The sequence below is a fragment of the Tachyglossus aculeatus genome, chromosome 3 (assembly GCF_015852505.1).
Source record: "Tachyglossus aculeatus isolate mTacAcu1 chromosome 3, mTacAcu1.pri, whole genome shotgun sequence".
Classification (NCBI taxonomy): domain Eukaryota; kingdom Metazoa; phylum Chordata; class Mammalia; order Monotremata; family Tachyglossidae; genus Tachyglossus; species Tachyglossus aculeatus.
The window spans coordinates 57,859,677-57,884,995 of NC_052068.1; the positions used below are offsets into that span (position 1 = coordinate 57,859,677).

Here is a 25,319-nt window from a genome sequence, read left to right on the forward strand (position 1 = left end):
CAAAAATCATATCCCCATTTTATGGATGAGGGTAGCTGAGGCAGAGCAAATTTAAGTGACTTGTCCCGGGTCAGAGGACAGGTCAGTGGCAGAGCTGGACTGAGAACCTAAATCTTATGATTCCCTGTCCTGTTCTCTTTCCATTAGCCTTCTTTGTCTGACTGAGTCACTCCCCTACAGGCTAATGATAGTTGGGTTTATTTGAAATACTAGGATTGCCCTTGCTAGTGTCTGGTTAATAGAATCATTTATAGAAGGCAACAATCCCCTGGAATTCATGACCGAAGACAGAGACAGGTGGGCAAGGATCAGTTTTCTAACTGACATTCAGACCCACCTGGTGATACTGTCCTGATCGGCAACATCATCATAGACTTCTTGGTCATCTTCGATGGGCCGCAACGGAGTCGCACAGAGAGTGGGTTTTTTTCGTTTTAAGGAGTCATAGTCAATTTCCACAGCCGTCGTTTTTACATAACCATCTGCAAACAGCGATACCTCCTATTCAAGCAATCATGGCTCCCTTCATTTGAACCCTCCAATGTCTGGCCAAAGCATCTGTGAGTTAAACCACTGATCTCCCCTTAGATCATTAGAGGGATAAGGAAGAAAAAGAGAGGCAGGATGAACCCCATGTAAGGGTGATGTGGGAAGCGTTCCTTATTTCCCCCCCCTCATTAGGACTCAGTGCCTAGAGGAAACCCATGGAAACAAAGTGGAAAATTCCCACTCACAAGACCCTTTCGTTGTCCGTCCCAGCCACTTTCCTTCTGGGTTGTCTGTGATGCGGATGACTTCAATTTCATCTCCCTGCTTGCAGCTCAGTTCATTCTTCCCCCCCTTGACATCGCAGCAAGCCTTGGCTTGATGGAGTACTTGAATGGGTCCAGTTAACTGTAAGGGGTGCGACAAAAGTTAATCCTCCCTTCCCAAAAGAAGGACCTTGCAATAATAATAATAATAATGATAATAATAACTGTGGTATTTGTTAAGCGTTTACTACGTGCCAGGACTGTACTTAAGTGCTGAGGGAGGAAACACAAGCAAATCGGGTTGGACACAGTCCTTGCCCCACACTTCTCACGTAGATCTGAGGGCAAAATGAAAAGACCCTGACACATCTCCCACCTCCAGCCTTTGTCTGGAATAGAAGCTGTTTTTTTTAAAAAAAATGGTATTTGTTAAGTGCTTACTGTGTAGATACAAACTAATCAGGTTGGACAGAGTCCCCGCCTGACTTGGGGTTTACAGTCTTAATCCCCATTTTACAGATGAGGTAACAGGCAAAGGGAAGTGAAGTGACTTGCCCATGGTCACACAGCAGACAGATGGTGGATCCAGGATTAGAACCCAGGACCTTCTGACTCTCAGGCCCGTGTTGCTTCTCTATGCTCAAAGTCCCAGCTGCTAGGTGTCCAGGAATCCAAGATGGGGAGGGAAAGAGTATAAAGGTTCTGAGGGCCCTCCTTAACATCCAAAATATCCTTGGAAGGTCAAGATGATCCTAATAACTCCTTGATTTTGCAGAGCGCTTTTCTTTTCCAAAGCACCTACACTACTGATCTCATATTGTCCTCACCACATTCCTACGAGGATGGTTGAGGAAGGTATTTTTAACCCCATTCTACAGTTGAGGAAACGGAGGCCCAGAGAGGTTACGTGACTTGTCCAAAGTTGCCCAGCAGGCTAGAGGAACAGCTGGGACTAGAACCCAGATCCCAGATCCAGGGCCTTTCCACTGCTGCCTGGATCACTTCCCTGGGCAATTAGTGCCCTTTGCTTGCTTAGATAAGATGACCCTTTCCATTTGGCATCTGAGTCCCCAGTTACTTTTCAGAGGCCTGAAAATCATTTCTCAAGAGGGTTCAGGATACATTATTGTGACTATTAAGCGTCATCAAGTCATTTCCAATTCATAACGACTCCACGGATATACTTTCTCCAGAATGTCCTGTCCTGTCATAATCAGGATATAAGCATCAATCATTATTTTGAAAGATTCTCTTCATGCACAATGTATGGTGTAAGTACTTCCAGTGGCTAGCATTTCTCAGACATTTGGGTGCACAAACACACTAAGTCTATTGCTCAGAATATGAATGTTTTTATGCACATCTCTGGGATGTGGGGTAAACAGAGGATGGAGCTCTTTCCCAAACACCAAGATTAAAACCAATGATTACTGTCTTCCTCAAGTGATGGTCAGGCTATTTACAATATTAAAATGCGATTTTTCGAAAGAACCCATCTTGAAACATGTACCCAAACAGGAGCTGACAGCCATCCCCAGAAGATGTACTCACTTTGAACTTTTTCCTGATTTCTTGTTCTTTCTTTTCTTTTTCTCTCTGTTCTTTTTTCTCTTGCTCTAGCCTTTTCTTTTCTTCCTTGTCTCTCTTCCTCTCCCGCTCCTTGGATGCCTCTCTGAAAGCAGAAGACATTACACTGTTGACTCCCAAGGGCCCATGAGGTGTGCTTTCTCTAAAACTAGGATGGTGGAGATTGTAACACAGGACTGAACTGGTCCCCCAGAGTGGAAAGTGGGAGTGGTAAGGGTATTTTAAAAAATGGTCCACTGGGTTAGATATAAGATAATCAGGTTGGACACAGTCCATGTCCCACTTTGGGTTCACAGTCTTCATCTCCATTTTACTGATGAAGTAACTGAGGCACTGAGAAGCGTAGTGACTTGCCCAAGGTCACACAGCAGACAAATGATGTAGCCAGGATTGGAACCCAGGTCCTTTGACTCTCGGGCCCCAGCTCTTTCCATTAGGCTACTCTGCTTCCCAACATTTTCCTCAGTTAAGATGCCTATGAAAAAGTCCTCTAGTTCTATGTGCATTTTCCCATTAATTAATTAATGTATTTATTAATTAATTCATTCATTCAATCGTATTTCTTGAGCACTTACTGTGTGCGGAGCACTGTATTAAGCACTTGGAAAGTACAATTCAGCAGTAGCCCACACTGGGCTTACAGTAGTTGCTGAGAAAATACTATGGATTGATTGTAATTTAATCTATTTGAAACCCAGAGTGGAAAATTGGTCCTAAAGGGAAGAATAGGTTTTCTCCATCCTGGGCTTCTCAGCAGACCAGTGAGGTGAGGATGTGGCTTCTGTGATCCCCACGTTCACGCAACCATTTCCACCCAGTGGCAAGAATCAAGGAAGAGGTAGAATGTTGGTTCCCATTTCTTTTTCCTTTTTTGTGTTTGTAAATGGTAGCGTGACGTAGTGGAAAGAGCCCGGGCTTGGGAGCCAGAGGACGTGAGTTCTAATCCCAGTTCCGCCACTTGTCTGCTGTGTGACCTGGGACAAGCCACTTCACTTCTCTGGGCCTCATTTACTGCATCTGTAAAATGGGGATTAAGACTGTGAGCCCCATGTGGGACAACCTGATTACCTTGTATCTACCTCAGTGCTCAGAACATTTCTTGGCACATAGGAAGCACTTAAATACCATAGTTATTTACAAGGTGTCAAGCACTGTTGTAAGCACTGGGGTAGATACAAATTAAGTTGGATGAGTTTATATTAATGTCTCTCTCCCCCTTTAGACTGTAAGCTCCCTGTGGGAAGGGGATGTGTCTGCTTACCGTTATATTGAACTCGCCCAAGCACTGAGTACCGTGCTTTGCACACAGTAGGCACTCAATAAATATGAATGAATCAATGACTGAACCCAGTTTCTGCCCCACATGGGGCTCACCGTCTAAGTAGGGGGGAGGTCAGGTATTGAATTCCCATTTCCAGTTGAGGAAACAGACACAGAGAAGTTAAGTGACTTTCCCAAGGTCACACGACAGGGAAGTAGCAGAGCCTGTTAACCACTTCCTCTCTAAATGTTTAAGGGAGAGTACTGAGGGATAGTGGGTAACCAAGGCGCTTCATACTTTAACAAGTGTCTGAATGGGTTTTTTTAGATATACAATGTTCAGTAAATCAGTGCTCTAGTCTGATTCTCAACATAGTCATTTGTGCAACTCTGTGTGCCATCTTTCCCTTAAACTGAAGATCATTATCCCCTTGTTATGTCCTTAGGATGAAATAAAGGTCCACATTTACTAACACGCCTTTTGCCTTAAGATTAAGATGGAAAATATCAGGTAAAAAAATGTAATTCATACATGTCTTCATATGTTTCCCCATCACTCTCTTGATCCTGCAAGAAAAAATGATATTGATCAATTATCAGTAACTGGAAACATCAAAGTAAGCACTGCACATGTCAAGTACATAGTTAAGTGATGGTAGCATTAGAAAGTCGAAGGATTCCTCTCAAATGGATTAGAAACAGTTATGCCAGCAATCACTTTCCTCTTTCTTGCAATCCATCAGGATATTTTGACTAGATAATCTTAGATAAACCTGTCTACTTTTTTGCTGTCTAGACGTCTCCCCCTTCTAGACTGTGAGCCCGTTATTGGGAAAGGACTGTCTCTATATGTTGCTGAATTCTACTTTCCAAGCACTTAGTACAGTGCTCTGCACACAGTAAGCACTCAATAAATATGATTGATTGAATGAATAGAACGATGACCCAAACATGTCTTAATTGATTTTGCGTACTTGAGGTTCTTGGATGTAACAGCATTACAAACTCAACACATTGCCAATTGTATTCTTTTTCCCCTGCATGCATAACGCTTGGAAATATAATCCAGTACAGTATAAATGGTTTCAAATTAATACCCTTAGATATCATCCTTCATATAATAGTATATATAGTTATAATAAAAGTGAAGAAAAAAATCTGACCTCATCTGGATTTCCGGGACCTGAGTGAGAAAATTAAGATTAAAGTTTTAATTCGTTTTATTTCAGAACACCTCCTTTTGTGCTTTGTTCACTGAATTCCTAGAAGTAGTAGTAGTAGTAGTAGTAGTAGTAGTAGTAGTAGTAGTAATAGTAGCATTTGTTGAGCTCCTACTTGATGCAACGTATGGTACAAGGCACTTGGGAATTCCGGTAGCATGTTCCCTGCTTACAAGGAGCTTACACTTTAGCAGGGAAGAAAAACAAGCATTTTTACAACTAATGGTGTCAAAAATGAAGCAGACATGACACATAAATGAGATTTTAAGGAGGATCTGGATGTTGGGAGAGTTGCAATCTGTCTGATGTAGGGAGGGAGGGAATTCCAAGACAGGGAAGAGCATGAGGGAGGAGATGGAAATGGGAGAGTCAGGAATAAGGTACAGCTTAGAAAGTTGGTTTGTGAGGAATGAAGATAGTGAGTTAGGAAATACCAAGAGAGCAGAAGGAACAGTGAGGTCATGTAGGGGAGAAACTTGAAGCCAAAATGAAAGGCGTTTTTGTTGGGGAGGAAGAGGACAGGAAGCCAATGGAGAGTTTGAGGGCTGGGTGATGCTTCAGAAAGATGATCCTGGCAGCAGAAGTTTAGATTGGCCAGGAAAAAGTTGGAGGCTGGGAGAACAGTAATGAGGCTAATGCAATAGGCTAGTTGAGGCAGGTAGTCCGCTGCTATCTGCCTGTATTTCATGAGGGGATAGAGACCAGAGTAGCAGAGTGCGCAGAAAACACATGTTCATGACCTCAAGCAAATTTCGCAGCCTCCATCCTGGACCTCATTCTACTGTCCACCCTGTCTACCCATCTGCCTTCTCAGATAAAGACAGACTATGTCTCCCAGGAATTCCCACACAAAAGCCTGCCCCTTCCCCCATGTTCTCCCCATCCCATGCTCCTGTACGTCCATTTGCAGAGGCGAATCAAGAGTTTGGGGTTCCCCTAGCCTGAGGTAGCAGCGTAATGGTAGACCTCAGTCGGACTCCAAAGTGCTGTAGAAACTCATAGGAATCTCTTAGAGGAACCCAGTGGATTTCTTAGTAATGATAATGATGGTTTTTAGACTGTGAGCCCACTGTTGGGTAGGGACTGTCTCTATATGTTGCCAACTTGTACTTCCCGAGCACTTAGTACAGTGCTCTGCACACAGTAAGCGCTTAATAAATATGATTGATTGATTGATTGATTGTTAAGTGCTTACTATGCTCCAAGCACTGTTCTAAGCGCTGGGGTAGATACAGGGTAATCAGGTTGTTCCACATGGGGCTCACAGTCTTAATCCCCATTTTACAGATGAGGTAACAGAGGCACAGAGAAGTTAAGTGACTTGCCCAACGTCACACAGCTGACAAGTGTCGGAGCCAGAATTAGAACCCATGTCCTCTGATTCCCAACCCGGGTTCTTTCCACTAAGCCATGCTGCTGTTAAGGTAACCCACCTATGGCTATGGCTCCTGAAATGGATTCCATACCACGTTCCCATGAGTGATTCCCCAAAATTGCTTGGACAAATGCAATTACTTGTCAAGTGGTGAGTGAAAAATGTTGTTTCTCTTACCATTGGAGTCAATGTCAACGTCATCATAATTTTCTTCACTTATGGGAGTCCTGAAAAGAGGAACAGAGAGGCATCTGATATGACATCTAATCATTTTAGGATGACGTTTCAATGCTTACTATTAAGTCTGCCTGGAACGCTATCTAGTCTCCTTTCTCCCAACCAGCCCTGCGGGAGTCAAAACCACAACAGTCTTAAAAACACAGGGAAGATTCTGGTTTTTATAACCAAGGATGTGCCCACATTTATGGTATTCGTTAAGCACTTACTATGTGCCAGGCACTGTTTTGAGCACCGAGGCACTGTACTAAGCATTAGAGTGGGTGGACCCTGAGGACTACCCCCTCCAAACTGCTTATTCTGATGTTTTTCACTGTGGTATGTGCCAAGCACTATTCTAAGCAATGAGGGAAATACAGGATAATCAAGTCAGACACAGTCCCTGTACCTCATTGGGCTTATAGTCTAAGTGGATTAATTGGAGAGCTTAGTTTAATTTTTAATTTGCTTTTACTATGTGAAATGCTTAGTGTTCCATAAATCTATCCATTCCCTCCCTCCTTTCCTATCTGAACCTTGGTTTGTGAGACAGGAGCTAAATAATAATAATCATAATAATGATAACTGTGGTATTTGCTAAGTGCTTACTGTGTGCCAGACACTGTACTAAGTGCTGGAGTGGATGCAAGCAAATCGGGTTGGGCACAGTCCCACATGGGGCTCACAGTGTTAATCCCCATTTTACGGATGAGGAAACTGAGGTACGGAGAAGTGAAGTGACTTGTCCTAGGTCACACAGTGGACAAGTGCCAGAGCCGGGATTAGAACCCATGACTTTCTGATTCCCAGGCTTGTGTTCTATCTACTACACCATGCTCCTTCCCGAATTCATTCATTCAATCATATTTATTGAGCGTGTACTCTGTGCAGAGCACTGTACAAAGCGCTTGGGAAGTACAAGTCGGCAACATATAGAGACGGTCCCTACCCAACAATGGGCTCACAGTCTAGAAGGGGGGAGACAGACAACAAAACATGTGGACAGGTGTCAAGTCATCAGAACAAATAGAATTAAAGCTAAATGCACATCATTAACAAAATAAATAGAATAGTAAATAGGTACAAGTAAAATAAATAGAGCAATAAATCTGTATAAACATATATACAAGTGCTGTGGGGAGGGGAAGGAGGTAGGGCGGGTGGGATGGAGAGGAGGAGAGGAAAAAGGGGGCTCAGTCTGGGAAGGCCTCTTGGAGGAGGTGAGCTTTCAGTAGGGCTTTGAAGGGAGGAAGAGAGCTAGCTTGGGGGATGTGTGGAGGGAGGGCATTCCAGGCCCGGGGGAGGACGTGGGCTGGGGGTCGACGGTGGGACAGATGAGAACGAGGTACAGTGAGGAGGTTAGCGGAAGAGGAGCCGGGGGTGTGGGCTGGGCTGGAGAAGGAGAGAAGGGAGGTGAGCTAAGAAGGGGCGAGGTGATGGAGAGCTCTCAGTAGGGCTTTGAAGGGAGGGACCCACCCTATGACCTGTTTGTCTTGTATCTACTCAAGCCCTGAGGCAGCAGTCTTCTAGACTGTGAGCCCACTGCTGGGTAGGGACCATCTCTATATGTTGCCAACTTGTACTTTCCAAGCGCTTAGTACAGTGCTCTGGACACAATAAGAACTCAATAAATACTATTGAATGAATGAATGAATCAATCAATATATCGATGGCATATGAGCACTCACTGTGAACAGGGCATTGTACTAAATGCTTGAGAGAGTGTGATACAGATTCGGTAGATGCGTTCCCTGTCCCCTTGGAGCTTACAAAGTGACCACCTAGCACATATCACAATTAATTAGGAAGTAACCAGAATCAGCTACATCTAAGGTGTCACACCAATCAGATCACCCTTTCCTCTCCATCCATACCACTACCCTGCTCATTCAAGCTCTCATCCTATCCCATCTGGACTACTGCATCAGCCTTCTCTCTGATTTCCCATCCTCGTGTCTCTCCCCACTTCAATCCATACTTCATGCAGCTGCCCGGATTGTCTTTGTCCAGAAACGCTCTGGGCATGTTACTCCCCTCCTCAAAAATCTCCAGTGGCTACAAATCAATCTGCACATCAGGCAGAAACTCCTCACCCTGGGCTTCAAGGCTGTCCATCACCTCGCCCCCTCCTACTCACCTCCCTTCTCTCCTTCTACAGCCCAGTCCGCACCCTCCACTCCTCCGCCGCTAATCTCCTCACCGTACCTCGTTCTCGCCTGTCCCGCCGTCGACCCCCGGCCCACATCATCCCCCGGGCCTGGAATGCCCTCCCTCTGCCCATCCACCAAGCTAGCTCTCTTCCTCCCTTCAAGGCCCTACTGAGAGCTCACCTCCTCCAGGAGGCCTTCCCAGACTGAGCCCCTTCCTTCCTCTCCCCCTCATCCCCATCTCCATCCTCCCCATTTTACCTCCTTCCCTTCCCCACAGCACCTGTATATATGTATATATGTTTGTACATATTTATTACTCTATTTATTTATTTTACTTGTACATATCTATTCTATTTTATTTTGTTAGTATGTTTTGTTTTGTTGTCTGTCTCCCCCTTCTAGACTGTGAGCCCACTATTGGGTAGGGACTGTCTCTATATGTTGCCAACTTGTACTTCCCAAGAGCTTAGTACACTGCTCTGCACACAGTAAGCGCTCAATAAATACGATTGATGATGATGATGATGGTTTAAGCCTAGCCCCACCCCAGTATGCCTCTGGTTTTAAATTCACCATCCTTTGAAGAAGGTCTTTTCTATATTGAAGTACACTCAACACAGAGTACTTAGATGACAACAAAGGTAGAGGGTTGAAGTAACAGGGAACTTAAAAGAGTGACTTCTTGCCACTAGATGGGGAAACGATACAGTGTAAGGATTAATACTTTGTGTCTTATCTACTGCAACCTCTACTTGAAGGAATTCCTCAGCTCCTTATGACTCTTTTCCATCCCAGATTATTCATTAAATACATGCAATACATACACCATTTAGATCATTCACAATCAATGAATGATATTTATCGACCTCTTACTGTGTGCAGAGCACTGTACTAAGCACTTGGGAGAATACAATGGTCTTGGTAGACTTGTTCCCTGCCCACAGTAAGCTTAGCTCTTGGGAGCGGGGCAGACATTAATATAAATGAATAATTTATAATTTATAGATAGGTGCATAAGTGCTGTCCCCTGCCATTCTGACTAGGTACTTTTGTTCTTCAAAGCTGTTCATTGGTTTCCCTCTTTTCCTCCTTTAGAAGCTGGCTTTAAAACTTCAAGGCCAGAGTCACCTTCATTTCCTCTAAGAAAGTTTCTTTCTTACTTGCTGTCCAAATCTGCCACCAATTACCACTGGGATCCTTCCACACTCCCTGCTGGGAAAGCTTCGAAGGGTGTTTTCTAGTAATTATCTCTGCTTTCAGCTTGAGAAACACTTCTTTAATCCCCCGATGGCTAGAAGAATCTCTTTTTTTGCAAGCCACACAAAATTGGGAGGAAAATTCTGCTCAACAAAGTGTACAATGGCATTTGGGGGCTCAGAGTCAAACCTTAAGCAGGATGAGTCTCGTTCATTCATTCATTCATTGTCTTGATTGAGCGCTTACTGTGTGCAGAGCACTGTACTAAGTGCTTGGGAAAATACAATATAACAATAACCAGACACATTCCCTGCCTACAACGAGCTTACAGCCTAGAGATAAGCTTAAAGACTCGAGATGAGCTTACAGTCTAGAACTCCTGTTAAGTCCTTTGAATGTTAAAGTGTCCCTTGCATTCAAAGGAATGTCTACTGAGTAATATAATAATAATAATAATTCAGGTATTTGTTAAGTGCTTACTGTGTTCCCGGCACTGTACTAAGAGCTGGAGTGGATACAAGCCAATCGGGTTGGACACAGTCCCTGTCCCACATGGGGTGCTCAGTCTCAATCCCCATTTTACAGATGAGGTAACTGAGGCACAGAAAAGTTAACTGACTTGCCGAAAATCACATAGCAGATAAGTGGCGGAGCCGGGATCTGAACCTTCTGACTTCAAGGCCTGAGATTTATCCACTATACCATGCTGCTGGAGCATTTTGTAGAACACCTACAGTAGTATGGAGAACAGAAACCATGGATTTGCTCTTCAGGATTCTTTTGGATCCCCCAAGCGCTGATGAAATAGGCCCTTCAAGGATGACAGTGGATCTGCTTGCATAACCTATCCTGGGTTTAATAATGTGAGGATTTGCTAAATCCTCTGGCAAGGCAGGCAGTCTGCTCCATTAACACAGCGAGGATTTGGGTTAGTTATTAAAAATGCCGGTGCCGGCTTCAGGGATTTCTGACCCATCAACGTGACCTCGAGTGGTGGGAGGACCCGGGAGAGAGATGCTCGAGGGAAGCTGGGATGTGGTCGGCAGGATGACCATTTCCTTGATGGGGTCTCTCCAAAGCCCTTCTGTCCCTCCTCCCACCATTCATTTCATTCATTCGTATTTATTGAGCGCTTACTGTGTGCAGAGCACTGTATTAAGTGCTTGGAAAGTACAATTCAGCAATAAAGAGAGACAATCCCTGTGCACACTGGGCTTACATTCTAAAAGGGGGGAGACCGACATCAAAACAAGTAATACTACTACTAATAATAATGATGGCATTTATTAAGCTCTTACTATGTGCAAAACACTGTTCTAAGTGCTGGGGAGGTTACAAGGTGATCAGGTTGTCCCACCGGAGGCTCACAATCTTAATCCCCATTTTACAGATGAGGTAACTGAGGCACAGAGAAGTTAAGTGACTTGCCCAAAGTCACATAGCTGACAAGTGGCGGAGCCGGGATTAGAACCTATGACCTCTGACTCCCAAGCCTGTGCTCTTTTCAATGAGCCACGCTGCTTCTTAGTAAACAGGCATCAATATAAATAATAATAATGATGGCATTTGTTAAGCGCTTACTATGTGCCAAGCCCTGTTCTAAGCGCTGGAATATAATAGAATTACAGATATATACACCAGCTCCCTTGGGTCAGGCAGTTCACTCTGGTCAGCTTGTGACCAAGCCACCGTGGCTGCCATCAAGCTCCCATTCCGACTGTCACCAGTGAAACTCAGAAGCTCACTTTGGCCTGAGCTTCCCTGGATTTGCCACGTCAGCTGTGTGACTTCGGGCAAGTCACTTAACTTCTCCGGGCCTCAGTTACTTCATCTGTAAAATGGGGATTAAAACTGTGAGCCCCCCGTGGGACAACCTGATCACCTTGTACCCCCCCCCCCAGCACTTAGAACAGTGCTTTGCACATTATAAGCACTTAACAAATGCCATCATCATTACTATTATTACTTTACATTTTTAGCAAAGACTTTTTTTATGGAGTTCCTTCTCAATTTTGAAAGGGTATCGGACTATCTAGGGCCAATGTCTGTTTTAGCTGTGCCCTTCACCCCTGCCCCTCCCTCTGGTGCCTGGCATTTTGGGCACCCGGTGAAACTTGGGTCATCTCTATGGCATCCACCCAGTGTTTTTTGAGGCTGACTCTGTGGAGAGCAACAACTTTTGCCTATGGAGAGGTGAAGTTTGGCATAATCGGTGGATTTCACCATAGCTAGCTTTGGACTCCCTGCATTTCTGCCAAAGGGTGGCCCAATCAGAAGCAGTGTGGCCTAGAGGAAATAGAATGGGCCTGGGAGACAGAGGATGTGGATTCTAATCTTGGCTCTGCTACTTGACTGCTGTGTGACCTTGGGCAAGTCACGACTTCTCTGTGCCTCAATTTCCTCATCTGTAAAAGGGGGATTAAGTTCTATTCCCTCTTACTTAAGACTCTGAGCCTTAGATTGGCCAGGGACTGTCCGGCCCCATGATCTTATCCCTGTCCCAGTGCTTAGTACAGCTGCTTGGAACATAGTAAGTGTATAGCAAATATCAAATTATTAAAATGTTAAAATAAATCTTTTAGGTCAGTGGAGCAGGGAGACAAAGCCCATCATGTTCCCCCAAAGCTCTACAGGATTCCTTCTTGGAAAGGTTTGGACTGCATGGTCAGCCTGGAAAATGCTCATTGTCACTTGATGGACTCCCAGCAATTTATCCTTGGATAATTTCTAAAAATGCTCCATCTGAAGGATGATGAGAAGGTTCCGTGTTCCATGATCCTGACCTTACATAGGTATCTGACAATTACGTTTCCCCCTTCAAAGCCTTATTGAAGGCACATCTCCTCCAAGAGGCCTTCCCTAAGCCCTCTTTCGCTTTTCTTCAACTCCCTTCTGCGTCACCCCGACTTATTCCCTTTATTCATCCCCACTTCCAGCCCCACAGCACTTTGTACAAATCTTTGTACAGTTTATTTATTTATATTCATGTCTATCTCCCCCTCAAGACTGAAAGCTCATTGTGGGCAGGAAATATGTCTGCTATAGTGTTCTTTTGTACTCCCCCAAGTGCTTAGTATAGTGCTGTGCGCACAGTAAGTGCTCAATAAATATGACTGACTGGCAGATGGAGCCTGCAGTCACACAGCCAGGAAGCCCAGGTCCACCAGCACCTCAAGGGCTGCAGGGAGCTTCCCTTTACCTGGACCACTCTCTCTCCTCTTGTTGGGGGCCACAGAATTAAGCCCCCAAAATGCTTGGAGGAAATCATAGCAGGCAGAAGCCTGTGTTCCTCAGTTTTGGGGGAGGTTGTGACAGTGAATGACCAAGAATTGCTTTCCTGAAACGACTAGGCATTTATGGATTGCTCCCTTCAGAGAACATGTCTGCTAATTCTGTTGCATTGCACTCTCCCAAGAACTTAATAAAATGCTCTGCACCTAGTAAGTGCTTAGTAAATATGGTTGATTGATTCGCTCAGGTTGGTTGACATTTTTTTTTTTTTTTTACTGTCTACATTTTAGGATTTTAAAATAAGTCTTCATTGTGCTTTCCTGGATATCATTCAATTATGTGTTGTTTTCCTTCACTTAGATTGTGAGCCCTCGGTGAAATCAGGGGCCTTATCTACGCCTCCCTCTTCCGTAACCTCTCTCTTCTCTTACTACATGTACCCCAGGTCATATTCCTCAGAGCTTCTCATTATGTCTTGCTGTCAACTCTCTTGCCTCTGACCTTTGGCTCACACCCTTCCTCTTGTTTGGAATTCCTTCTCTCTTCAACTCTGATGCTAGACCATAGCTCTTCCCATCTTGAAGGCCCCCCCTGAAATTCCACCTCTTTCAGAAGGCATTTCCTGATTACTTTTCTTCTCTGTTATATCCTCCCAATTACCATTTCAGCACTTATGCACACTCAGTCAACTATAATAGGAATGATGATGATGATGATAAAGATAATAGTGATATTTTTTTAAGTTCTTACTCTGTGCCAAGCATTGTCCTAAGCACTGGAATAGATTCAGTAGAATCAGATCAATCACAGTCCCTGTCCAAATGAGGCTCACAGTGTAAGGAGGAGAGAGAATAGGTATTAAAAACCATTTTACAGATGAGGAAACTGAAGCAAAGAGAAGTTAAATGACCTGCTCAAGGTCACCCAACAGGCAAAATGATGGAGGCAGGATTAGAACCTGGGTCTCTGGATTTCCAAGGCTCTGCTCCATTAGACCCACTGGATCAGCATTTCACCTGGAAAACTTTGATACACATCAATTTGCATGCTCCACTATTTAAATCCTTATTTACTTAGCCTATCCAGATTTCTGCAACCTCTCCGTAAATGATATTATGCCTGTTCCCCACTACACTGAAGCTCCTTGAGGGCAGGGATTATATTCTTTTCTTCTATTGTACTTTACCAAGTCCTTGGATTCAATAATTTGCACACAGGGTGTGCTCCAATACATTTTCCTGATTGATTGATTTATTAATAGGTCTTCCCTGACACTTAATAAGGACCAAAATGTATCTTTTTAGAGACTACGAAATAGAGAAGGAAGATAATCAAACGATGACTTCTAATTTACATTCACTCTCCTTGCATTGAAATGTTCAATTTAACAATGGAACACAAACACCACACAAACAGCGTCGTCAACTTCTGGTATGAGCCAATGTAGAGTTATCTAAACATCACTGGCAAGGGTATTTATTATCCTTTACTTACTTTGGTTCAGTGGAAACTTTGATGTTCCTTGGAGGTAAGCTGGGGGCCGGAGGTTGTGTTGGGAAGGATGGTGGAGGGGGCTGAGGCTGGGTGGCAGGATGGGCTGGTGGAGGTGGCGGTGGGGTGGCCAGAGAGTAAGATGTAGTCGGTGCTTTGTTGGGGCCTAAAAAGCAAACAGAAAACAAAGAATGAGGACAGATGCCTCCAACGCTGGTTAGTTAGAAGTCAGGTTTGAGTAAACAGTGAATCGGGAATGTATCTACTGACTCTGTTATATCGGACTCTCCCAAGCCCTTAGTTTGGTGCCCTGCACACAGTAAGCACTCAATAAATACAATTGATTGAATTAAAAAATGAGGGCGGAAACTCACCTGCCTTGTGCTGGCATTGCAAAAATATTAACTTTTTTATTCTTCAGCTTGGTGATAGGCATACCTGGGGATGATTGTTGACAATTACACTACTGCTACTCTACACCAACATTTACTCTGGGACACAACGGATTCTTATATGGTCATAGCCGGTCCCGTCATGTCATGGAATTCAGTTTGGCCATAAAAGATGTTTGGGAAAGTATTTTGGGGAAGACCCATTGGTCTGTCGGAAGTTTCAAGAGGGAGTGACCCACTCTCTTTTGCACACCTGTCTACATGTTTTGTTTTGTTGTCTGTCTCCCACTTCTAGACTGTGACCCATTGTTGGGTAGGGACCATCTCTATATGTTGCCAACTTGTACTTCCCAAGCGCTTAGTACAGTGCTCTGCACACAGTAAGTGCTCAATAAATGTGATTGAATGAATGAATTTGCACCCTTTATTCACCCTATTCTCAGCCCCAATGCACTTATGTACATAGGGGAACATTTGTTTATATTAATGTCTATCTCCCCCTCTAGACTGTATGCTTGTCATGGGCAGGGAGCATGGTTATTCATTCATATTTATTGAGTACTTACTGTGTGCAGAGCACTGTACTAAGTGCCTGGGTGAATACAGTATCACAATAAACAGACATTCCCTGTCGTAATGAGATTACAGTCTAGAGGGGGAGATGGACATTAGTATAAATAAATTACAGACTGGCAACTCTGTTATATAGTACTCTCCCAAGTTCCAAGAACAGTGCTCTGCACAAAATAAGCACTCCATAAATACATTTGACTGATTGATTAGAAAGGATTTAGGCTGCTTACTCTATGGCATGTCTAATAATAATAATAACGACAATGGCATTTATTAAGCATGTAGGTCAAACCAAGCACTGTACTAAGTGTTGGGGTAGATTCCAGAAGAAATCAAAATTCAAAAAAGGGAAACACCTTTTTGTATAGCATTTTTATTCCCAAAGTGCTCTCACAATACCAATCTCATTTTTGACCTCACAATAGCCCCGTGAGGTGGGTAGAAAGGCAGGTAATATCCCCATTTTACAGATGAAAAGACTGAGGTATAGAGAGGTTAAATGATTTGTACATAGTCACACAGCAGGCCAGCGGCCGAGTTGAGATTCAAACCTCTGGTTTTCTGACTTCCAGGCAAGTGATCTTCCACTACAAAACACTGCCTTTCTAAATGAGTTATTTGCAATGGTTTCTTACATGTGAAGAAAATCCCAGTGCTGTAAAGAAGATGGAGTCCCTAGCTTAGCCCACAAACTCAGCATTATCTATAACTCATTGCTCTCATTCAACCTGTCACAAATCTTGTCAGTTCTACTTTCACAACATCTCTAGAATCTATCCCTTCTGCTACTAGAGAAGCAGCGTGGCTCAGTGGAAAGCGCCCGGGCTTGGGAGTCAGAGGTCATGGGTTCAAATCCCGGCTCCACCACTTGTCAGCTGTGTGACTTTGGGCAAGTCACTTAACTTCTCTGTGCCTCAGTTACCTCATCTGTAAAATGGGGATTAAGACTGTGAGCCCCCAGTGGGACAACCTGATCACTTTGTAACCTCCCCAGCGCTTAGAACAGTGCTTTGCACATAGTAAGTGCTTAATAAATGCCATTATTATTATTATTATTATTACCATGTTGGTCCAAGCACTTATTCCCTACCTTGACTGCTGTATCATCCTCCTTCCTGATCCTCCCTGCCTCCTCCCTCTCGGGTTGGCTGCCCTAATCATTTTTCATAAAAAAGCTCAGACCATATCTCCCCATTGTTCACAAACCTATAACGGCTGCCCATCCATCCGCACATCAAACAGAAAGTCCTTATCTACCACAGGCTTTAAAGCTCTTAATCAGCTCTCCCCCTCCTACCTTACTTCCCTGATCATCTATTATAACCCAACCCACCCACTTCTTTTCTCTAAAACCAACGTACTCACTGTACTTTGATATTGTCTTTCTCTCTACGGAGCCCTTGCCCACATCCTCCCTCTGGCCTGTAATTTCCTCCCACTACATATCCAGCAGATAATAATAATGATAACAATGATGGTATTTGTTAAGCGCTTACTATGTGCCAAGTGCTGTTCTAAGCGCTGGGGTAGATACAAGGTAATCAGGTTATCCCACTGGGGCTCACACTCTTAATATCCATTTTATGGATGAGGTAACTGAGGCACAGAGAAATCAAGTAGTTTGCCCAAGGTCATGCAGCTAAGTGGTGAAGCCAGGATTAGAACCCATGTCCTCTGACTCCCAAGCCCATGCTCTTTCCACTATGCCACACTGCAGATCACCTCTCTCCATACCTTCAAAGCCTCCCTAAAATCATAATTCCTCTAAGAGGCCTTCCCTAACTAAAGCCTCATTCCTCTGTCTAAGCCCTCTCTTCTCCGTCAACTGTGTGCTTGCCCCTGTATAGATTAAGCATTTGCCACTTGTCTGCTATGTGAACTTGGGCAAGTGACTTCATTTCTCTGGGCCTCAGTTGCCTCATCAGTAAAATGGGGATTGAGACTCTGAGCTCCACATGGGGCAGGAATTGCATCCAACTTGAATTGCTTGTATCCACTCCAGTGTTTAGTACAGTGCCTGGCACACACTAAGTACTTAATGATTAACACAATTAGTATTAAAATTCACCCTTCCCCTGCCCCAGAGTACTTGTGAACATCCATAGCTGCGATTTATTTTAATAATAATGATGGTATTTATTAAGCGCTTACTATGTGCAAATGCCTAATTTTCCCTCTAGTCTGTAAGCTCTTTCTGGGCAAGGATCTTGTTTACCTACTCTATTGCACAGTGCTCTCCAAAGCACTTAATACAGGGCTCTGCACAGAGTAAGTGCTCAAAAAATATCACTGATTGACTAGGGAGATGGGGATGGAGAGGGATGTTAGCAGAATCAAAAGTATCTATTGAGCACTTTTTATGGTCACAGCATTAGACCGCTGGCACAATGAAGCAAAAATAAAATCCCTGCCTTTGAGTTTACAATTTGACAAAGGAGCCAGGAAACATAAACTGACAAATATCCCATAGTTAAGAATGGCAGTCTAGATATGAATACATTCAGGTGAAGAAAAACAGATAAAAACAGGAGTGTTGAGTTTTTTCTTAGGACGGCATACCCAGGAAGGTGGAAAATTAATCATGGAAGGCTTCCTGGAGAAAGTGCCTTTTTCAAAGAGTTTTGAAGGAGGGCAGGGATTGTTTTGTTTCTGTTTTGCTGAAGCTGAGCGGGATATTTCAGCTGGAAGAGGGGCAAACACATTGGAGGTGAGAGAATGAGGAGCACAGAACAGCTTAGGGAGTTAGTTGGGGGGAACAAAGAGCACGAGTAGATTGTTGCATGAAAAGACTAGCAGACAGAGGAGCCAGCTGCTCCAAAGCCGATGGTCAAGAGTAACTGGACAGCAAGTGGGAATTTTGAGGAGGGAAGTAATGTGCTCTGATTGGCATTTTGTAAAGATGATAAATGCAGCTGAAAGAGACAGAAGAGAGAGGGCAAGGGGAGAAGCTTCCCTTTTCCTCCCAGACTAAGCCCCACTTTTCCTCTGATCCCCCTCCCCATCACTCCGACTCATTCCCTCTGCTCTACCTCCCCACAGCACTTGTGTATATATGTACATAATTATAATTGTATTTATTTATATTAATGATGTGTGTATATCTGTAATTCTGTTTATTTATATTGATGCCACTGATGCCCGTTTACTTGTTTTGATGCCTGTCTCTTTGCTTCTAGACTGTGAGCCCATTGTGGGCAGGGATTATCTCTGTTGCTGAATTGTACTTTCCAAGTATACAGTGCTTTGCACACATAAAGCACATATGATTGAATGAATGAATTAATTAATTAATATTATGGGGGAATGTAAGCTCCTTATGGATAGGGATCACATCTATCAACTCTGTTGTATTGTACTGTACTAAATGCTTAGAACAGTGCTCTCCAGACAAAAAGCGCTCAATAAATTCCACTGATTGATTGATCGACTGATAAGGGAACTAGAAAGAGGTGGAAAACTGGTACTCTAATTTATGAAACAATTGGTTCTTCCAAGTGCTTCCCCTGTCAAAACGTTGTAAATCAGAACCAGTTTCACTTGGAAATAATGTTAGGATTGGGGACTGGTTCCTGAACCAAGGGCAGAAATCCTGTTTTAATCCGAATTGCTGGGAACCGTGTGTTTAATCAATTGCAGATAAGTAACGTAGTTACTTTATTTCAAAAGGAAGCAGTGTGGCCTAATGGAAACAGCGCAGACCTCAGAGTCAGAGGACCTGGGTTCTAATCTCAGCTCCACAATTTATTGGCCTTGTGACCTTGAGGTGATCACAACTTCGCTGTACCTCCGTTACCTCATCTGTAAAATGGAGATTAAAGCTGTGAGCCCGATGTGGGACATGGGCTGTCCAGCCTCTATTTACCCTAGCACTTAGTTCAGTGACTGGCACACAGTAAGTACTTAAATACAATTAAAAGTAAAATGGAAACATTCCCTTGCCCTGGCGACTTGGGCTGGAAATCAGGTAATCCCTCCCAGCCCCTAACCTCCATCATCTCTTCCTTACCCACCTCATTGGAGCTTTTAACATTGTTTCTCCATTTCCCCATGACCTTTCCCACACCGCCTGCGTCTTCAGGCCTAGTGTCATAAAGGAGGATCTCCCAAGTGCTTAGTACAGTGCTCTGCGCACAGTAAGTGCTCAATAGATACGACTGATAGATCAAGAGCATTGTAGTCAAAACCAGTGTGTTGTACAGCTGAAACAGGTGCAAAATTAGAAACGTGGCATATGTCATTTGTCTTAATCAATCAATCCATCAATCAATCGTATTTATTGAGCGCTTACTGTGTGCAGAGCACTGTACTAAGCGCTTGGGAAGTACAAGTTGGCAACATATAGAGACAGTCCCTACCCAACAGTGGGCTCACAGTCTTAACTTGAAGTATAATACTAATAATTGTGGTATTTGTTAAGGGCTTATTTTGTACCAGGCACTGTACTAAGCGCTGGGGTGGCTACAAGCAAATAAGGCTGAACACGGTCCCTGTCCCATGTGGGGCTCACAGTCTCAATCCCCATTTTACAGATGAGGTAACTGAGGCACAGAGAAGTAAAGTGACTTGTCCAATGTCATACAGCAGACAAGTGGTGGAGCAGGATTAGAACCCATGACTCCCAGGTCTGTGCACTGTGCACTATGCACAGAGAAGCAGGGTAACTCAGTGGAAAGAGCACGGGCTTTGGAGTCAGAGGTCATGGGTTCAAATCCCGGCTCTGCCAATTGTCAGCTGTGTGACTTTGGGCAAGTCACTTAACTTCTCTGTGCGTCAGTTACCTCATCTGTAAAATGGGGATTAAGACTGTGAGCCCCACGTGGGACAACCTGAATGCATTGTAACCTCCCCAGCGCTTAGAACAGTGCTTTGTACATAGTAAGCGCTTAATAAATGCCATTATTATTATTATTATTATTCTGCTTAATGAGCAGACTTCTGGCAGAGATAGCTATAGGAGACATGGATGGGGAACACCACCCCTTACCCATTATGATGGACAGAAGGCAGTAAGATACTCTCAACCTCATCTCTCAAATACAATTGATGATCTCTCACTCAGCTCTTCTAACATTCAATTACTGGCCTAACTAGGTGCCTTCCTCCAGATTCTCTTTCCTCCTTCCCCCCAGTTCCCCTGTCCTCCTTTCACCCTCCTGTTTACATTAACAGGAGCAGCGTGGCTCAGTGGAAAGAGCCCGGGCTTTGGAGTCAGAGGTCATGGGTTCAAATCCCTGCTCCGCCAACTGTCAGCTGTGTGACTTTGGGCAAGTCACTTCTCTGTGCCTCAGTTACCTCATCTGAAAAATGGGGATTAAAAACTGTGAGCCCCCCGAGGGACAACCTGACCACCCTACAACCTCCCCAGTGCTCAGAACAGCGCTTTGCACATAGTAAGCGTTTAACAAATACCATAATAATAACCTAGGGCTTTTTTTCCTGCTTCCTGTCACTGATATTTCTGGGCTGTGCCATTAACGAACCCAGAGTCAGGAAAGGAGGACGGATCAAATGCAAGAGAAGGTGTTTCTCCTGTGATGGGGTCGTCTGTTGGGAACGTGGTGAGTCTGAGTGCCGAGACTTCAATCAATCAATCAATCAATCGTATTTATTGAGCGCTTACTATGTGCAGAGCACTGTACTAAGCGCTCGGGAAGTACAAATTGGCAACACATAGAGACAGTCCCTACCCAACAGTGGGCTCACAGTCTAAAAGGGGGAGACAGAGAACAGAACCAAACATACCAACAAAATAAAATAAATAGGATAGAAATGTACAAGTAAAATAAATAAATGAATAAATAGAGTAATAAATATGTACAACCATAACAGGATGGACAACCTTCAGGAAAGAACTGCTTCCAGTGCTAGAATGGTTAGCGCACAGCCACTGCCACTCAATCACCCCTGCCATTAGAGTTCCCGTTGGGGCCCAGAACACAACGGGAATTTGAACCGGTAGTGGAACAGTACATTGTGAAGTGCACACACTGTATTTGTTTTTCCTCCCATGCAGGACCTATTTATGGCCAAAATAACCACATTATAATGCAGGTGCCAGCTGGCAGTTGCCTTTGTAAAAATTAAAAATAGTGGCGTTTGTTAAGTGCTTAGCCCATGCCAAGCACTGTACTAAGCGCTGGGGTGGATACAAACAAATCAGGTCAGATATAGGCCTGACCAACATAGGGCTCTCAATGTTAATCTCCATTTTACAGATGGGGGAACCGAGGCACAGAGAAAGGAAGTGACTTGCCTCAGGTCACACAGCAGACAAGTGGCAGAGCTAAGATTAGAACCCAGATCTTTGACTTCCAGGCTGGCGTTCTATTCATTAGGCCACGCTGCTTCTCTAGTGGTAGCCACTAGAGTCTTTACTGGCCACATTAACCAGCTATTTTTCAGGATTTCTACTGAGCCCGTCCACCTCACATATTGCTCTAGGAAGGTCTTCAGTCATGAATCTTCTTCAATGGTGGCACAGCTCCACCAGACAGGGGGCAAACTAGAATCTACTTGCCTGCTGTGTGACCTGGGGCAAATAACCTCTCTGTGCCTCAGTTATTTCATCTGCAAAATGGGGATTCGGGTGTGGGACAGGGACCGTGTCAAACCTGATTAGTTTATATCTACCCCAGTGCTTAGTACAGGACCTGTCACATAGTGCTTAACAAATACAATAAAAAAAATCCAAGTCTCCTGATTCCCCGAGCCATGTGTTGTCCCCGGAAACAACAGCAGGAAAGCTGTCTCTCCAAAAGACACTAGCTGGACCCCCCCAATCCCACACAACATAACATCTGTGGATCGGAATTTTCCAAAAGACACAAGGCGCATCTATCTACATTAGCCCAGGACCTTGGTTGCTACTCCCTAATTTAAACTAAATTTAGCAGGAGACAGTCTGAGCACAAGTGATCTTTTTAGCAAATGCTTTCAAATTTTTCTTCCACAGAATTTCTGCCCTAGTGACATGGGATCTGACCCAAAAGCCTCAGGGTTAAGAAAGCAATGAGAAACCTCTCCTTCCCCTCTAAAGATAAATGATTTTCACAATTTTATAAAAGAAAAATAACATTAATCAGTCAATAGTATTTACTGAGCAATAATAATAATAATGGTATTTGTTAAGCGCTTACTACGTGCCAAGCATTGTTCTAAGTGCAGGGTGGATACAAGGTTATCAGGTTGTCCCATGTGGGGTTCACAGTCTTAATCCCATTTTACAGATGAGGCAACTGAGCCACAGAGAAGTTAAATATTTACTGTATGCTGAGCACTGTACTAAGGGTCTGGGAGAGTACAATGCAATAGGGTTGACAGACATGTTTCCTGCCCACATGAATTATTATTATTTTTAAATGGTATTTTTAAGCGCTTACTATGTGCCAGGCACTGTACTAAATGCTGGAATAGATACAAGCTAATCAGGTTGGACACAGTCCTTGTCACACATGGGGCTCAAAGTCTTAATCCCCATTTTACAGATGAGGTAACTGAGGCACAGAGATGTGAAGTGACTTGTTCAAGGTCACGCAGCAGAGAAGTGGCAGACCAGGAGTTAAAACTCAGGTCTTCCTGACTTCCAAGCCTGTGCTCTATCCACTAGGCCATACTGCTTCTCTCTTATTATGGTATTTGTTAAGCACTTACTACATGTCAGACACGGTTCTTAGTGCTCTGAAAACTAATTTGCTTTGTGGTCTACTGTGCTTCTGACCTCAGGAGCTGACCTGGACTACTTCTGACTCTTTTATTCATTCATTCAGTGGTATTTATTGAGCGCTTACTGTGTGTAGAGCACTGTACTAAGCGCTTGGAAAGTGCAATTCATCAAATAGAGCAAATCAGGTTGGACAACAGTCCCCGTCCTTTGTGGGGCTCACAGTCTCAACTCCCATTTTACAGATAACTGAGGTACAGAGAAGTAAAGCGACTTGCCCAAGGTCACAGAGCAGATGAATGGCGGAGTTGGGATTAGAACCCATGACCTTCTGATCAGCCCTCAGACACCCTGACTCTGGGCCTAATTCCCATATCCTGGACAGAACAATCCTATCAACTTATTAAAAAATGTGCCAAGTCCCTGTGGCTTTGATGGGGAACCACTGGAAGCACGCTACCCAACCAACGGAGGGCAGGTGTAAACCAAATTGCCCAGAAGAACAGGAGAAAAATTGAGGGCAGAGCTTCTTACACTCACAGGCTGGAGAGCGGCATTGTCCACGAGCTACGAAGAAGATTGCCCGAAGGAACACAGTCCTAGAAAACGAGCAGCTAGGAGTCAGGAGTGGAGAGGTCTTCTGCCTCTTTAGGAGAAGTGGCATGGCTCAGTGGAAAGAGCACGGGCTTTGGAGTCACAGGTCATGGGTTCAAATCCTGGCTCCGCCAACTGTCAGCTGTGTGACTTTGGGCAAGTTAGTTCACTTCTCTGGGCCTCAGTTACCACATCTGTAAAATGGGGATTAAAACTGTGAGCCCCCTGTGGGACAACCTGATCACCTTGGAACCTCCCTAGAGCTTAGAACAGTGCTTTGCACATAGTAAGCGCTTAACAAATACCATTATTATTATTATTATTCTGCCAGAATGGCTGGACCCCTGGGGAGATACAGAGCTGGATATTTCCTGGTTCCCCCAGTAGAAGCAACCCCAGGAGGAGAAGCCAAAATGAAGAGGGGAAAAGGAAACGGAATCAGAAACATGCAGCAAGGAGAGCAGGAAGAAGGGACAGAAACTGAAGGACAGAAGGCAGTTCTAACCTCCTAACCTTTTCTCTCACTCGTTTCTAAAAACAAATGCAATGTCTGATAACTTGAGATCAGAACGATCTCTTTCCCACTGGCTTGATGATTAAGGAGAACCAATTCAATGAAAATGAAATAACACTACTGCATAAGGGGTAGGATTGTGATTTTAGATTAGGATTTTAGACTGTGAGCTTTTAGACTGTGAGCCCACTGTTGGGTAGGCACTGTCTCTATATGTTGCCAATATGTACTTCCCAAGCACTTAGTATAGTGCTCTGCACACAGTAAGCGCTCAATAAATATGATTGATGATGATGATTGCCTCTGGTGGCTCCTAGTGAATGTTGAACAACAAGACGCAAATGATATCACGAAGCAGTGTGGCTCAGTGGAAAGAGCATGGGCTTTGGAGTCAGAGGTCATGGGTTCGAATCCTGGCTTCGCCACTTGTCAGCTGTGTAACTTTGGGCAAGTCACTTCACTGGGCCTCAGTTACCTCATCTGTAAAATGGGATGAAGACGGTGAGCCCCATGTGGGACAACCTGATCACCTCGTACCCTCCCCAGCACTTAGAACAGTGTTTTGCACGTAGTAAGCGCTTAACAAATGCCATCATCATTATTATGATTACAAGCAAATTAGGTTGAACACAGACAATCCCTGTCCCACGTGGGGCTCATAGTCTCAATCTCCATTTTACAGATGAGGGAACGGAGGAATAGAGAAGTTAAGTGACTTGCCCAAGGTCACACAGCAGACAAGGGGTGGAGCCTGGATTAGAACTCATGTCCTACTGCCTCCCAGGCCTGGGTTCTACCCACTAGGCAACACTGCTTCCCCAAGGTTGTGACCTTTGGATGAGTTCCTGTGGCCTGGGCCTGAATAAAATGGCCATGGGCTGGGCTGATGTTTTGTATTTCTTTTCCCCTCCTTTAGAATTAAGGTCTGAGAAACACAATGGGAAAATAATAATAATGATAATAATAATAATAATAATGGCATTTATTAAGCACTTACTATGTGCAAAGCACTGTTCTAAGCACTGGGGAGGTTACAAGGTGATCAGGTTGCCCCACGGGGGGCTCACAGTCTTAATCCCCATTTTACAGATGAGGGAACTGAGGCCC

General features: G+C 44.1%; 1 protein-coding gene across 1 annotated transcript in view; it reads right to left on the reverse strand.

Annotated features, from left to right (window-relative positions):
• FYB1 (FYN binding protein 1) overlaps positions 1–25,319 on the reverse strand; it is a 133,755-nt gene that overhangs the window by 47,974 nt on the left and 60,462 nt on the right. The window contains exons 3-9 of the mRNA XM_038743791.1: positions 14,483–14,645; positions 6,372–6,421; positions 4,763–4,782; positions 4,132–4,166; positions 2,304–2,424; positions 735–894; positions 338–482 (exon numbers count right to left, since the gene is read on the reverse strand). Coding sequence (XP_038599719.1) covers positions 338–482; positions 735–894; positions 2,304–2,424; positions 4,132–4,166; positions 4,763–4,782; positions 6,372–6,421; positions 14,483–14,645 — 694 coding nt within the window. The remainder of the gene's footprint in view (positions 1–337; positions 483–734; positions 895–2,303; positions 2,425–4,131; positions 4,167–4,762; positions 4,783–6,371; positions 6,422–14,482; positions 14,646–25,319) is intronic.